We start from the raw sequence: 15,904 nt of genomic DNA, 5'->3' as shown, positions 1-15,904 counted from the left end.
ATCTATCTATCTATCTATCATTGACATACATACAATTTGTAGGGATTCTGAAACAACGATCTACATACAGTAGAAGTGAATTTATACTACTGTTTATAACAACTAAAGTAAATTAGCACACAGAAATAAAGCAAAATATAATTCCTACAAGTATGGCTTAAATGGGGAATCACACACACAGACACATACAGTAATATAATTTAAAGTCCTCTAAAACTTTTTCTCTGTTGACAAATGGACAGGGTTTATATTTTTGTATGACTTTTTTCACTATTTTTTTTTTTAAAAGTGTTTAAATTCTCCATAATAAGAATAAATAAAATAATTTATTTTAACTTGGCTTTTTAGATTTAGACTACAAAACCTCCCTTTTCCCAGGCCTGATTCTCAGGTCTTATTTATCCTGTTTATGTTTTTTTTGCTGTCAGCACAATAAAAGTCTCATTAACGCTTTGAGGCCTCGCCAGCTGAAGTTGGAGGTGTCCGAAAGAAACTGAAAAAGCGAGTTAATCCGTATAACATTTAGTAATCCAGCCCAATCGGATCGATAGTCTATTGAATGTGTTTGTGATTAGTAGCTCTATTGATTGCAGTGACATCATGTGAACACACCTGACTGATGGTTATTTCGCTAACAGCTTGTCCGAATCTAAATAAATCTGTAGGGCTTCAATGAACCTGTATGGCAAATATATATATTTCATTTTTATTGTTTTAAATTTTTTTTTTATAAACTTGACGACACATTATTTTGAACGTATTTGTGAGAACCATAATTGCTTTATGAACCACAAGGACATTTTATTTATACAATAAACTACCAAAATAAAAGCTGTGACACCGAGAACTTATTTTTTCCTTTTTCAATCCTGTGTTTTTCTTCTAATAAGAAACTGACTTTTCTTATTATGCCTCCCCAAAAACAACTATCCTTTAGAATATATATCCAAATGTATTATATAACAATTATTTATGCTGGAAATATATCAAGAAACGTCTCACCATGTTGATTATTGATGACAGTCTTCTGGAGGGAGCGCCAGGCTTGTTTGGCACCTGTTGTCCTAAATATATTTGGAGGCCTGCTGTTTTTAAAAAAGCGTCTATTTCTACATAAGTTGACTTTTGTTTTGAGTGAAACCAAGAGCAGAGAAGAGATGTGCGCCCAATTCTTTCTGCCAATCGATCATACTGCGGATAGATCGATATGGCACCAGGGCTATTGATCACTACAGTCCTCTATTGCTAGGCGCTTTCAAATGCAAATGTACCTAAATAATAATCTGTGGCAACACACTAATTCCTTAATAAACTGCAGGAAAACGCTTTACCGACACAGCGATTCAATGGGCAAGTGCTTCAACATTTAAGGCCTTTAAAATGTGGCCGCAGAGCTCTGACTGTGAAACAGGCAGCTTTAACAGTAGGCTGCCGTTTAAAGATTTAACAGGACAAACAGGTAACACTCAGAATGCACAGTCACATTGATTTGGCCTGTAGCCTACTGGAAGTTTGTAAAATAAAAATAAAAATAAAAATCTGCAGCCAAGGCGATAAGTTAAAGGTGAAGTGACATTAAAATAAAGAATGTACCTCCCCAAATACAGCACACACACACTCCCTGCTTACAGAAATAATTTAAGTTTTAGTTTAGCCAGATAGTTGCAATTTATATGAGAATTATGAACATATTTTCACACTTTATTGGGTGTCTAAGATGTTGAGAAAAATTAGAAGCACACACACACACACAGTTAGGCAGATCGACACAGACACACACGAGTTACTTAAAAGTAGAGCCATAGGCAAACAGGGCAGATGTTGTGAGTTATTCCCCCAACAAGGCCATATCAGTGTGTGTGTGTGTGTGTGTGTGTGTGTGTGTGTGTATTGGGATGAGAGCAGCAGAGCCCCGTCCCGCTGACTTGCTCAGAGGCCTGATCAATGCGACATTACTAAACACTGCTACTTAACTTTTGCCAATAGCCAGATTCAAGTAAATATACTTTAGAATACATTAAGCGTGATGCATCAGCCACGGAGTCATTCAAGAAGTCATGAAAAGATTAGTCTGTCTCTATCGAGTGATTCCTGGGAAAATAGACAAGCTTATACGGGAGAGTTGGTCCAATGGAAATACCTCTCATTAACACACTGTGTTTTATATAAATACAGGGAAATAAAAAGGAAGTTCTGAGGGAAGTTTAAATTTAATTGTGGGCGCCTACTGCGTTAAATTACACTCAAGTGTAAAATAAAATTTAAAAAATACATTAATATTTTTAAAAAATCTAAACATTAATTCCTATAATATAATAAGAATAATTGACATTACAGTATTTGCAATAGGGAAATATAAATTGAATGTAATGTGTTTTTTACACTGAGAGTCTGCAGCACTCAGCCAAATGAAAAGCACAGCTTAAACTTCCCAGCTGAGTGCTATGTGGTCATTTCCTGTAATGAAACTGCCTGTTGAGACAGGTCAAACACATAACAGGACTTTTTAGCAGAATGCATTTTTGGCCCTATCGATCCTTCAGAAATGCATTGAGCGAAGCTCCGGGTTCAACATTGATTAGTTGATCAGCAAACGACAGCAGTGCTTAAAGATAAAAACAAAATGCTTTGGGCCTCATAAAAGACTTGAATGTAGAGTCACAGTGACTTTAAAACTAACTGAACTGAATTACCAAAGTCCTGTGTGAAATAAAATAGTACAACTTTTTTGGAATAAGATTTTATATTATTAACAAATACATTAAAAACACATACAAAAGACGGATGCACAATGCCTGCAGTGTGTGTGTGTGTGTTATTAAAGTCGATGCCAACGTGGTGCTGAGGCCACACCGCCTCGCCCGCTGTTATTAATATGAAATAAATCACCGGGTCTCTGCGGCATCGCCCCAGTCACACCGCAGATATCGACACAGTTAATATTTCATATTGTATTTGCCATAGGATATGCTTATTTAAGTATTCGAAAACAGTACATTAAAATACAAATTAAAACTGAGCTCTAGGCTGATACATAGATTTTTCTGTGTGTGTGTGGAGGGGAAAATAGCTGTGTTTACTTTGCATTCAAATTTTATTTTGGCTCGCTGAATGAACGATTCGAGCAAGCTGCATAGAATTGAAGAAATCAACACTGATTGGAAATAGGAAAGGTGCACGGATCAGTTCCCCACTGGTGACCTTGCTCTTCTATCTGTGTGGAGTCATCCTGGTGCAGAGGAGCCCATAGAAAATAGAAAGAAATCACAGAGAGAGAGAGATGGGACTGATATGAAGTTCACAAGTTCTTGGTGAAAGTATAAAACTTTTCAGCGCGTTGTTTTGGGTTGTAAACCCTGGTGAATTAGGAGCAAGGAGCCAGCAATGAAAGTTAACATCCATCACCACCGCGACCAATAAGCTGCTCTGGCCGGCTGGCTGAGCACAGATGACGGATTCGCTGCTGTGCGGGCTTCGGTAATTCATTTTCGATAGCAGTGGTTGCTGGGATCAATACAGGGACATTAACCCAAGCGGACACTGCTGTTCTCCTGATGGCACAAGCCAAAAGCCACCATCCCCCGTTGGCAATCAGCAAAGACACAGTTTTTAGGGTCATTATTTTGGGTGGAAGAGGAGCAGTGTGCCAAGGCCACTGATCTCACAATTCATCAGTGGAGTTATGGATGGCCTTGACCTAACTGTTGGTAAACACTGGTCAGGGAAATTATTTTATGCAATTTGCAAATGATTAGTGATGCCACTTCCTGGATTGTTAGACTATTTTTTCCAGCTTCGGGTCGAAAATCCTAATGGCCTCATTTTACATAACATCGGTGTAAATGCCAAAGCTTCTCACTTGGTAACAATGTTCACAGAGTTTTCAGAGCAGCTGAAGGCCTACTGAGGGAGGGCTGATGTGGTTATCGGTGGCAACACGCACGCACACACACACACACACACACACACACACACACACACACTCACGAAACACTCAAACATGTCTAAAACATTTCAGAGGTGATGATTTTTACTGTTTTCTAGCACTCGCATATGTCTCATAGTCTCACATCTCACCCATACAGCTGCACACACACTATATTACATAATAACACAATATAACAACCCTGCAATAAATAATATATGTTTCTGAAACGTATACTGATCAGATTTTAGATTAGACATGTGTCAGAATGGCGTTGATTCAAATCTCAAATCAAAGTCATTTTTGAGGCTATATGGGGAACAAAACGACATGATGCACCTCACATTATACCGCAAATTAAATACAGTCACCACAAACTACCAGTCCACTAAAATGCAGGTTGTATATTGCAGCTTAAACAACTGAGTATTGGAATATTGGCTGTATTGGGCTAAACGCTGCAGGTGCTCCTGACAACAGGAAGCAATACGATAAATAAAGCCATATTTACTCGGTGTTTATAGCAGATGGAAAACTACTTTTGACAACTTCATACACTCAGTTTGCACCCAAAACGCGTGACTTATCCGTTAGCCCTTTACAGAATCCAATGCCTGGATCTCAGCGTGCTGCTATATCGCATCCATATTGCGGGCTCCTGCAATAGGCACCAACCTATCGATGCATCTCCTGATCCATACATACTTTGACATTGATGGATTGCTGACCTGGATTGACGTCAGTGAGCAGCAAGTTTCATACCGAAGTTTATAAAAAGGCACCAAACACTGTATGCGAGTTCGTGTGAGGGAGTTTGATTTTCATGGCCTGAATCCGAGGAGCAAAGATGCTAAAGGGGTCAAAGCCTAAAGGCTATGATGAAATGAAACTCGACAGATTTATTCAGTAACACTTGCTGAAGAAAAAGAAAAAAAAAACACTTGTAAGAAAAAGTTATGAGTGAAGGCTTAACGGCCAGACACTGGACAGAAAGATTGGACTGTTTGCTTTTCAGATTGTAAAGAGAGAGACGCAAATGTAATTTCATTGGGAGGCTGGTTATCATTTAAACGTGTCAAAGGTCAAACCAGCAGTCTGAAGACTGTGAATCTCATGTTTTAAACTCTTGAAAAGAATTAATTTACATCCACAAATAATTCTTTCAGTGCGCATCTTACATTTATGGATATCAAAAATAGAAATGAGGCTGTAAGCTGTGACCTCTCCGAGAGAAGCTGTGGTTTTCTCATTACACCCATAGAACTGAAGTGACACATGTCAATTAATATTTAACCTTCAAGAGAGGCATCACATGGGCTGCTGGCGCCGTGTCAAACAGTTTTTATCAGAGAAAACAAGGAGCGAGTCGTCCTTATCCATCTGAGTGCAAATGTTGCACACACTGCAGAGGGTTGCGCTCCTGTTTTATCTTCACAAACGCTCTAATGCAATCTTTTTCAGGAATTTGAGGCTCAGTGTGCAACCGCGAACAACCCATGACATAGGGGCCAGTGACGTCAGATTGGCCCCAGACAAGAGTGCGCGAGTGCGAGGATACTCTACGGGAGCGCGCACATGCGCACAGGCTCGGTCTCATCTTGACATGAGCGCGGGCGCGTCAATATACACACAGAGAGCAGAGCGGCGCTTTGGGTATAGTAGAAGGTGCTCTACAGCGAGAGAAATCCAGGCAGGCGCACCTTCACACACCGAGCAGAGGTTTGCGGCGCAGTTTGTGTGGCGGCCGGGACCCGATCTTTTAAAACCATGCTGGATTGACTGCAGAGAGGCAACTACAATCAATGGCTTGGCTTTGAAATCGTTCAAAATTTATTGGAAAGGAGTGTGAGATAGAGCGACAGTGAGAGAGGAGGGAGAGCAGCGAGGGAGAGAGCGAGAGAGTGGCGAGAGGGGTGGAAATAAAGATCCTTTCAACGATGGAGCTTACAATGGAAAACATTGGAAATCTGCACGGTGTATCTCACTCCCATCAAACGAGCGACTTAATGAACTCCCAACACGCGCGCCAGTCGTCGGCGTCGCATCGGAACTTGGTGTCGCACGGACGGTCAGCCATGGTGTCCAGCATGGCCTCTATACTGGAGGGAGCAGGGGACTACCGCACAGACCACGCTTTGTCTGGCCCCCTGCATCCGGCCATGACCATGTCGTGCGACTCCGGGATGAGCCTGAGCAGCACCTACACCACACTGACGCCGCTGCAGCACCTGCCCCCCATATCCACCGTCTCGGAGAAATTTCACCATCCACACCCACATGCTCACCATCATCCGGCGCACCAGCGACTCGCAGCCGGGAACGTCAGCGGCAGCTTCACCCTGATGAGGGACGACCGAAGCCTCGCCTCCATGGGTAACCTCTACGGCCACTACCCCAAAGACATGTCCGGCATGGGACAGCCTCTATCCCCTCTGTCCAACGGTCTGGGGTCTTTGCACAGCTCCCAGCAGACTCTCAGCGCCTACGGTCCCGGAGCTCACCTCTCCAACGACAAGATGATCTCCTCGGGGGGCTTCGAGTCCCACGCAGCCATGCTGTCCCGGGGCGAGGAGCACCTGGCCCGGGGTCTCGGGGGCCACGGGGCCGGGCTCATGACATCCTTGAACGGCATACACCATCACAGCCATCCGCACTCTCAGGCAAACGGGTCCATGCTGTCAGACCGGGACAGGCAGACGGTGGTGGGAGGCGGGCAGGGAGCTGGGTCAGGGCAGGTGGAGGAGATAAACACCAAGGAGGTGGCACAGCGAATAACGGCAGAGCTCAAGCGCTACAGCATCCCCCAGGCCATCTTTGCTCAGAGGATCTTGTGCCGGTCCCAGGGAACTCTGTCTGACCTGCTGCGGAATCCTAAACCGTGGAGTAAACTCAAGTCTGGCCGGGAGACGTTCAGGAGGATGTGGAAGTGGCTCCAGGAACCCGAGTTCCAGCGGATGTCGGCACTGAGGCTTGCAGGTGAGTGAGGAGACAGCTCCCAACCTGAGTGATGTGGAGGGATCAATTAGAAGTCAATGTGGCGAGACTGTCAATAGCTGCTCAAACAGACATTACTAGAAGTTATTAGTCGATTGTATCGAGTAAAACTTCATCATGACAGTTGGGGTGTTAAATGTTGGGGGAAATCTATATTTTGATTGATGCTACAATCCATGATAGTATAAACAGACGCTGTGCAACACTGGAGGTGTTATAAACAAAACGGGGGGAAGCTTCCCTCAAAAGCAGACGAGGTGCAAACGCAGTCTGCACAGATGTGTTGCTTCTTACGCACATATAGTGGTTTTACGCACGTAGAAAGCATGGATAGCACACCTCACTCCTCTCCCTCTGTCTCCCTGTCTCTGTCTCTCTCTCACACACACACAAACAAACACACACAGAAAGAGACCAAACAAAGGAAATCAAAACAGGACGTGACCAAAATTGATTACATCTCGCAGCTCCTACTTTAAACAAACTTTTCAGATCACTGCAACTCAGTTTTACTTTGGACTCATTTGTATAAAACAAACTTGATGTAATCCCCCACGTCAAATAAGCGCGTGGTTGCAAACAAGAATCGTCTGAGGCCTGGCCAAAGAGTCGGGGGAGCATGACCTCCTATGGATCAATATTTCAGGTCCAGGCGTCCCCTTTCAGAGTAGCACACTGATAAATGATCGATTTGGATCTGAAAGACAGAGACACAAACAGATGCGTCTTTCTCTGGCCTGTGTTGTCTCCTCTGCACTCTGGGATATCTTGTCTCCAAAGTTGGTTTAGGGCCTGTTTTCTGAGCCTGAGATATTGTGTTTATTGTGGCTTGTGAGGTTATTCGTGTGGCCGTGATAACAGAAAGGATGAACTCTTACTGTCTCTCTCCATTTTGTCTTTGTGAGTGCTTCATCTCTTTCATCCATCGTTTAGGGGTTTTAAATTATCACACTATCACACCTCCCCTTTAAACCCCTTTAACACTCCTCACCTGATTAACAGGCCGCAAATGAAAACGAGGGACGTGCAGTGGGGTTAAAACAGAGATGTGAGTGAGAGGTCCCCTCTCATTGATGTTTGTGTAAAGGCCCTGTTTAGACGTGCTGCGCTCCCAAACGTCAATCAGCTCTTCTGTGTCGTATTTCAGCGAACAGTTCAATTAAGCAGATATAGTGGCATATTTTAGTTCCAGTCAATGCCCTATTGAAAAGCACTTAATGGCATGTAAATTGTTCCTTTGCGCATTTAGTGGGGTTCTGGTAAATAAAGATTTAAACACTCCACAATTGTCTCTTTAAGTGCCACTGCTGTTAAAGCTAATTGGGCTGTGGGGTTTTATATCTTCCACACCCGGCATCAGGACCCCAATCCAATTGACATGTTGGAGTGGCACAGTCCTGTGGAGTGCACACCTACTGCATATTTTAATGTGGTCAGGCCCAGGGCAGCCTATAGGTGTAAGGTGCGTGTGTGTACAGTACACGTATTTGTAAAATGGAAATTAGGGCTGCACTCTTATCTTGATTTGATCCGATGGAGATGGATTTTTTGTTAATTATTCTATTTTAAAATACATTTTATTATAAATTTACATTAAATATGTTTATTTTTCTTTCTTGAATCAGCAGATTTTCCAGCGCTCATTGTGTGTTGTGCATTAACCTGCTGCCACAATAGGTCTGAGAGAAACATCCAGTTTGGCAAAATGACAAATGACTTGTATGTAAATGCACGGAGCAACATTTTACTTATTGCATTTAAAATCACCATTATCCTCGGTGCGCATGTGGGCTGGGAGTGGGAGTTAGGGGGGGTTGTGATGCTGAAAGTGAGGCTGGGCCATACTCGCTCGGCCACATCAATCAATAAATTCAAATTACTATTCCAAATTCATCACAGTCACACAAATCAATGCAGCTGCCCTGCTTAGCTAATGTGAAAATGCCAGTGTCTGCACACACACACACACACACACACACATATGACAATCCACCCCTGAAACGAAAAACAGAGCAGAGATCGGCCCGTTTGGGGGGGAATGTGTGCCCTTCACGCTCAACATCTCCCAATGCAGCGAGGGCAAAGACCCACAGGCTTTCCCACCTATTGTGTTCTTCATGCAGACCCACAACACGCAGGCCCTGCAAAAAAAAAAAAAACTTCGACCTTTGGATGCCTTTTTATACATTTTCCGAGCATCTTAATGCATCAGTCGACTACTGTATAAAATAAACAGGCAGCTTCATTGTAAAGCTGCACAAGTAAGAAAGACGCGGGCAAAGTGAGGTTTGGGAGGCATTTAAAGATCGCATTAACGATGAAAACAATTCGTCTTTGCATCTGTGTTGAATTCCACACTCCATCTCAATGTATTTGGTCGGGTCAATACAGCCCTGATCGATAAGGATAGCCAGTGCATCTATCAATTATCCCGCCTCAGCACTCTCTTCCATTGGTCTCTCCCCTGGAGCAGAGGAGGGGGGAGGCGGGAGCCGGAAAAAGAGGAAATAGGACAGCTGTTATTTAAAAAAGCGCCACTGCACACCTTTTTCTCTGCTGTAATCATGTTACATTTGTTGTGTGTAATGCGCTATCAACATCCGTCCTACTGTATTTGGGGCTCGGCTTCACAGTCGTTCGGGTAATGTCTTCACACAGATGCTGGACACACACACACACACACACACAGAGAAAACGTTCACTCATATCAGCAAACGGCCGGTTTATCCCCACATGAAGCACACATTGCTATCCCTCACTGTGGTTGCAGATATTCTCTCCCTTCATTCTTCCACGTGACAGTGATGAGGTGCCATGGCATTCCTAAAAAAAAAAGCGCAGTTGGTTTATTACCATTTGAATGGCCGCAGCACGTGCCAGGGTGCACAGGTCAAGACCCAAAGGACACGGAGGAAAACATTGTTCAGAATGAGGGTGAGAGGCCTCTATTCATGTTTCAATGGACTACACGCCGTTTACACAGGCCTAATCCTGGAGCAATACTCCTCCCCATCCCCCATCCCCCATCCCCCGTCACACTGCGCCCTTTACACTCCGCGCATGCATCACTGCAATGCATACACTCATTTTCCCTGGTAAATATATTTTTATTGAGTTGAGGCTGTCCTCAGTTATAGGCTGGAGGTAATAATTTTGAGGCTTTTATATTATTTGGTTGCATCAAACTGATAAAAGTAGAATATTTGACATGCTTTAAAGCATAAATTATAGTTTTTCTGCAAACTAAATACATTTATCTTGGTATGTATGTTACCTAAAGTAGGTTATAGCCTACTTTTTGTTTTATTATCCTCTATAAGCATTTATTCTGAAGCCCACAGTTTCTGCCTTCAGGTCAGTGTGAATGGCGCTGTCCAGAGTGCTGAACTGCAGCATCTCCTCTGTTTTGAGGACAGTTCAAGGTGGTGAACTGAATTTTACCAATACATAGTTAATAGCATTCTTGTAGCCCTAAACACCATTATTTCATCCAACAGCTTCCACCCATCGATCAATATTACAATCCACAATGGCGTCAATCACACGGTCCTGCACCCTACTTTCCAGTCCAGCACGAAGCCAACCGGGGTTTCCATTTAAATCACATCTCTAGCTTTTTTCTTTTTCTTTTTTTTCTTTTCCTTTGGGGAAGCTGCAGAATACGAACTGGAGGTCGCTTTCATTTTTAGGATGCTCACCAAAATATCTCAGAGCAACCAAAATAGTCAGGATTGGTGCTTATTTTTGCATTTTTCATTTAAACCAGGATAATGGTTTTAATTGGAGAGGGCATTAAGATGTGATTGATGCGGGTTAATCTAAAACAGGATTCTTTTTTTCGTGAAGAGATGGCTTGATGTTAGCCTGCGAAATGATCGATTGGTACGTTAATAATTGATGTTTGAGGGGAAGATAGGGGGGTAAACAGTGCAGCTGCGGTTTCAGAGCCTCGTTGTTCGTTAAGCACAGCAACGTGTGGTGTAAGTACTGAGACACGCATGTACAAGCATCGCCTTTGAAATCCTCTGGTGGGAGAGCAACAGTCATTTTCTTGAGGTTATACCTTGAGGCTATTTTGTTTAAATCCGTGTAGCTCATTGCAGATGAAATGACATCTCACGCCTTGCATCATTATCTGCAAGCCGGCAATAAAAAGGGTGTGCATGTGGAAGGTAAAGTCAATTAATTCAACTTTAAATTTGCATACATCTTAATGTTGTAGGCTTGCATGAATATTCATAAAGGGATGCATCATGGGAAGTTACACAAGGACGGGGGCTTTGAAGAGAAACACCTACACATGCTCCCTAAAATATGATTATTCTACATGAGGCTGCAGCTTCCTGCAAAGGTTCTTATTCGCCCCTGCATAACGCAGGACAGCATCACAGCCCCCAGCTACAACCTGCATACGTGTCGCCTCCCCGTTTCTCCTCTCCTGTGCGTATGTGATCGGGATGTAGAGTGCGTCTGCGCCACATTGTTAAGGCCGATCTGGCGAGCCCTGAATCTGTATCGATTTCCATTCCCCGGCCTCTGCTTTCCATCTCTGGAGCCGCGCCATGCAGCCATGCAACCCCCTCCATCCTCCACCATGCAACACCATTTCTCCCATTAACAGCTCACCCTTCAAACACACACACACACAACAGAATGACTAATAAACGCATGCTCCTCGCGCTGGCTTGTTGCACACCTCGCCGCGTGCTCTGGTCAAAACAAGTCAAATGCTGACTTTAAAAAAATGTGAGAAGGTTTTAGTGGATCCGCTCTGTGTCTGTGATGGAGACGGATTACAGCAACATGAGACGACTTAAAGTTCACAGACGGTTAACCTCTTTTCGCTCATTATACATCCCACCCACACTGTTCTGACCAAGTCGACCTTATTATTCAAAATAATGTAATTTTAATAGAAATCAGATCAGCGACAGAAGCAGCAGCCTGCACTGTCTCCCACATCTTCACCCATTTCTCTTTTTAGCCACACACACACACACACCTCGTTCTAATTTACACGGGGGGCGTGCTTAGCAATTATAAATGCAGTAGAGGTCTGGACTCTGTACAGTCTCGAATACCGTCTCTTCTATTTTAGATGATCAATTCCTACGCTACTCCGTCGCCCCCTCGCCAAACCGGATCGATAGGAGAGAATGACCTTTAAATCAAATTGCTGGCAGAGTCGACTGAATGCACGCGGCTAGCATCAAAGGGTTAATGGCACTCTGTGTGCCCCCCACTCATACCCCGCCCCCCCCCTTGCGGGCAAAAATACAAAAAGGCCCAAACTCAAGATAATCATAATTAAATGTCATTATTCGTCCTTGCGTTTTGGGGTCAAGCAGCTGCACTGAGGGTTTGTTTAACGTGTGATGAAGGCTGTGAAGATGTCTGATGAACAAACAAATCACACTGTGGTGGCTTTTGACCCGCCACAATCTGCAGCGGTTCCAAAGAGCAGACTTGTTGTGCAATTAAAATGTTGACCAGAGAACACATCAGCACTGTGGATGGAGCTCAGCCCCCTGTTATGTAACCCCCCCGCCCAAAAAACAACAACAACTGGGTCTGTCTCCGTGCGTCCTGCGCGCGTGCACTCATCTGCAAGTACCACAGCGTCCTTTGAACCATTTGACAGATATAAAATAGTCAAAAGAGGCAGTTTAAAGGCACATCACCTCTCCTTCTAGTTTATCCAAAGCAGCCTGACGAGCCCGCCCTCTTGCCTTCAGATTTTATTTTTCCTGAGCAAACAGAGATGTCAACACTCAGGTAACTGTGTCTCTGCTCCCACAGAGTGAGGACTCTGATACTCTGGGGGATAAGTAACGGATTACTTTATTTGGGTGGTGTTGGTGGTTATAAATCTGCTTCCAGCGGCGCTGAAGCAGCAGTGAGGCAGTGGTGTGTCCTGCACACTGGCTGCTTATCTGACGCCCTGACAGGCCATCGGTTATTAAAGGCCCGATAATGGCTTGTTTAATGCGCAGCCTAAGAATACAAGGCAAGGACATTGTCCACGCAATTAAAGAGAAGAGAAGGCACGAATCCAATTGAACACTGTAAGGTTGCTCGAACGGCGAGAAGTCATTTAATCTCCTGTTAGGTGTTAAAACATGACATCTGTTAAATCGACAGAGAGATTTCTGCATGTGGAGGCAGATTATTACAGTTATTTATAAAGTTTTAATTAGAAAAAAACAAACAAGTGGCATTACTTCAAGGCGAAAAAGAAGAATACACTTATTTTCCTCATTAAAAGTTTGTTCCACTCGTTGGAGGGAAAATACGATTTTGAGAGCCAACACGTGATTAAATGGGGTGTTAAAATTGACATTTTTGCGGAGACTTCTGTAAATGTGTACAGTAGTTTAGTCTTTTGGGGTGTAATGATTCATCTCCGCCTGACTCATGTAAAAAAAATAAAACAGCAGGTATAAAGAGCTCTACGGGCCTTTTTGAAATGAGAGCCTGCAGATGGTTTGTACGGAACCTCTGTAAGTCTTTGTACAGGGTCGATCACAACAAAACCGCAAACACACACACACACACACACACACACACACACACACACACAGCTTATCGTACCACAGATGCAACCCGAAACTCCGGTTGGGCAACCCCACACAGATCAACAAAGGAACAAAACGACTGTGAAATCAATTGATGAATGAATCGATGTCAGCGCATACAGCCTTTATATTAATATAACGAACAGGCTGCGGGTTATTCTACAATTAATAATTTGTTTAATTTGTTGCTTTACTGAGCCGATATGAAAAACGCTGACTATTGTTTATTCTGTTACTTATTCAGGATTTCTGAATGTTTAGAAAAAAGCACTGCGAGGTGTGTGTGTGTGTGTGTGTGTGTGTGAGTGGATTCTTCTATTGACAGACAAAAAGGAAATTAAATACAGACTGCAGTCTTAATACTGTAAGTTAAAATAAATTAAATTAAATATTATTATTTACCTTTTTCTTCTCATTATTATTATTATTATTATTTTTATTATTATCCTATCCAACATCTGTTAGACAGATAATTAATTATTAAGATTATTTGGGAGTGTGCTGACATAAACACATAAATAAATAAATACATCCTCAGAGGATTTAGACTTTTTTTTTCAACCGATTTGATTTGCAAAAGGCCACAAATGCAGCTTCGAGAAATAAATCCTATAATAAACCCTAATAAAAAATAAATAAACCCGTAAGTAAAAGAGTCTAACGTGCTACAGAATAATAAACACACTTTATTTATTTCAATCTAATATGCTTTGTTTAGCATTGGGGGGAAATAAACCATAGAAATGCGATTAAGTCACCGCAATAAGAAATATTTCTCTCTCTCTTTGTATGATCGAGTGAGAACTGAATTTAATTGAATCTCGAAAATTCCTGCATATTGAAAAGCTGCCTGTCTGCCCCGTGGAGAGTGAACTGTATCATCTGACTGCAGATCAATTTGGCTTATTCTCCTGCGACAAATAAGAAATAAGTCTTTAAACGTCAGCTGTCACTATGAGTGACAATCTGTACACCTCGACATTACAGGTGTAAATATCAAAGAATTCAAACTTTGACCCAGGTGACCTCTGGATATCCGGATGAAAGTGAAGAAGTTGATGGTGAGGCAAAGAAAAAAAAAGTCAATTAGTTCCCACTTACTTTATATTTACTTTTTTTTTTCTCACAATTATTTGTTTACTACTAGAATTGATCCTGTGGTAGATTTTAAAAAGTGTGTACACATCAAATAAAAAGGAGCTTAGAGGGAGTCCTGCACCTAACCCACCCCAGACATGAGGCACTAGTGGCCGGGCACAGAGACTCTTCACCCTCCGCTCACCAACACCACATCCAAAAGAGCCCCCCCACAGAGGCAGAGGGTAGGCCTATTTCTTTAAATGTGGATTAATTGTAATTAATTCTTTATGGGGGTGGATTTCATTTAAAAGCAGTCAAATAGTTTATGTATTGACCCAATTTAAAATAATGTTTGTGAATGTTTTCATCGTTTGTGGATTTTATTTTATTTACTTTAAATGTTCCTGCACTCGGGCAGTACAATCCGGACTCAATCCGAGCATAATTCGTATGCAGACGCTTCTTACAATAAATTCAGAAATTAAAGCTCACAGAAAAACACACACAGCGGGCCCACACCTGTTGTCTGTGGGAAAGGCCCGCCTGTCTCTACAAAATAAAGCATCGTGATCATTACCGCTGTATCACGCATAACTGGTCAAAGCAATTATGAATGAAATCAATGATAATCGCAGATAAGAGTATCAGTCTAACAATGGAGCCACTCACACAAATAAGTGGCACATGCAGACAAGGCTGCTATTAAAGTGGCATAAAATAAAATAAAATAAAATAATGCAGGTTAAAATTCAGTCATTCGGTTCTCTCAATGGCTCAGTGCATTTAATTATCTAAAAACCTCATAAGAAGTGTGATCATCACAGGCAGCAGCCTTTACTGATTATTGATTTTCTTTTTTAGCAGTATGCAAGCTTTACCACTGGGTTGCTAATAACACGTTGGGGTGAAAACAGAGCTGAATAAAAATATTTCTCAGGTGTGTTTTGTGCATCTCAAACTGACTGAGAGAACATCAAATTGTTTCTTTCAAATCTTTTTTATTTTTTTAATAATCAAAATGTAAATTATAGTTTATGCATGGCTGTGATAAGATGATCCAGCAAATCTAAAAAGGAGGGGAAAAAAATATGTTGCAGGCAGGCGAGCAGAGACTTAACCGAGGTGGAATGTGGGCGAAGGTGTAACTGAGTTCAGGTTGAGTGTTATTGAAGTGCTGCAGAAGAAATGCCTCGCAGCTGAGTCGCTGGGAGAAGGCAAACAAACAAATTGTGTCGCTTTATCAGTATATTAACACCAATTCTCACTCATTACATTAAGGAGTATTGAGCTGGAAGTGTTTGGCCTGGCTAGAGAGAGAGAGAGAGAGAGA

At 42.5% G+C, this 15,904-nt stretch overlaps 1 protein-coding gene across 1 annotated transcript in view; it reads left to right on the top strand.

Annotated features, from left to right (window-relative positions):
• The first annotated feature begins 5,862 nt into the window (after positions 1 to 5,862).
• Positions 5,863 to 15,904, top strand: part of onecut3a (one cut homeobox 3a) — a 16,259-nt gene continuing 6,217 nt past the window's right edge. The window contains exon 1 of the mRNA XM_035653853.1: positions 5,863 to 6,901. Coding sequence (XP_035509746.1) covers positions 5,863 to 6,901 — 1,039 coding nt within the window. The remainder of the gene's footprint in view (positions 6,902 to 15,904) is intronic.

Source organism: Morone saxatilis, unplaced genomic scaffold, assembly GCF_004916995.1.
Source record: "Morone saxatilis isolate NCDOM2014 unplaced genomic scaffold, NCSU_SB_2.0 Contig12, whole genome shotgun sequence".
NCBI classification, from domain to species: Eukaryota; Metazoa; Chordata; class Actinopteri; family Moronidae; genus Morone; species Morone saxatilis.
This window is presented reverse-complemented; position numbering and strand designations above follow the sequence as displayed.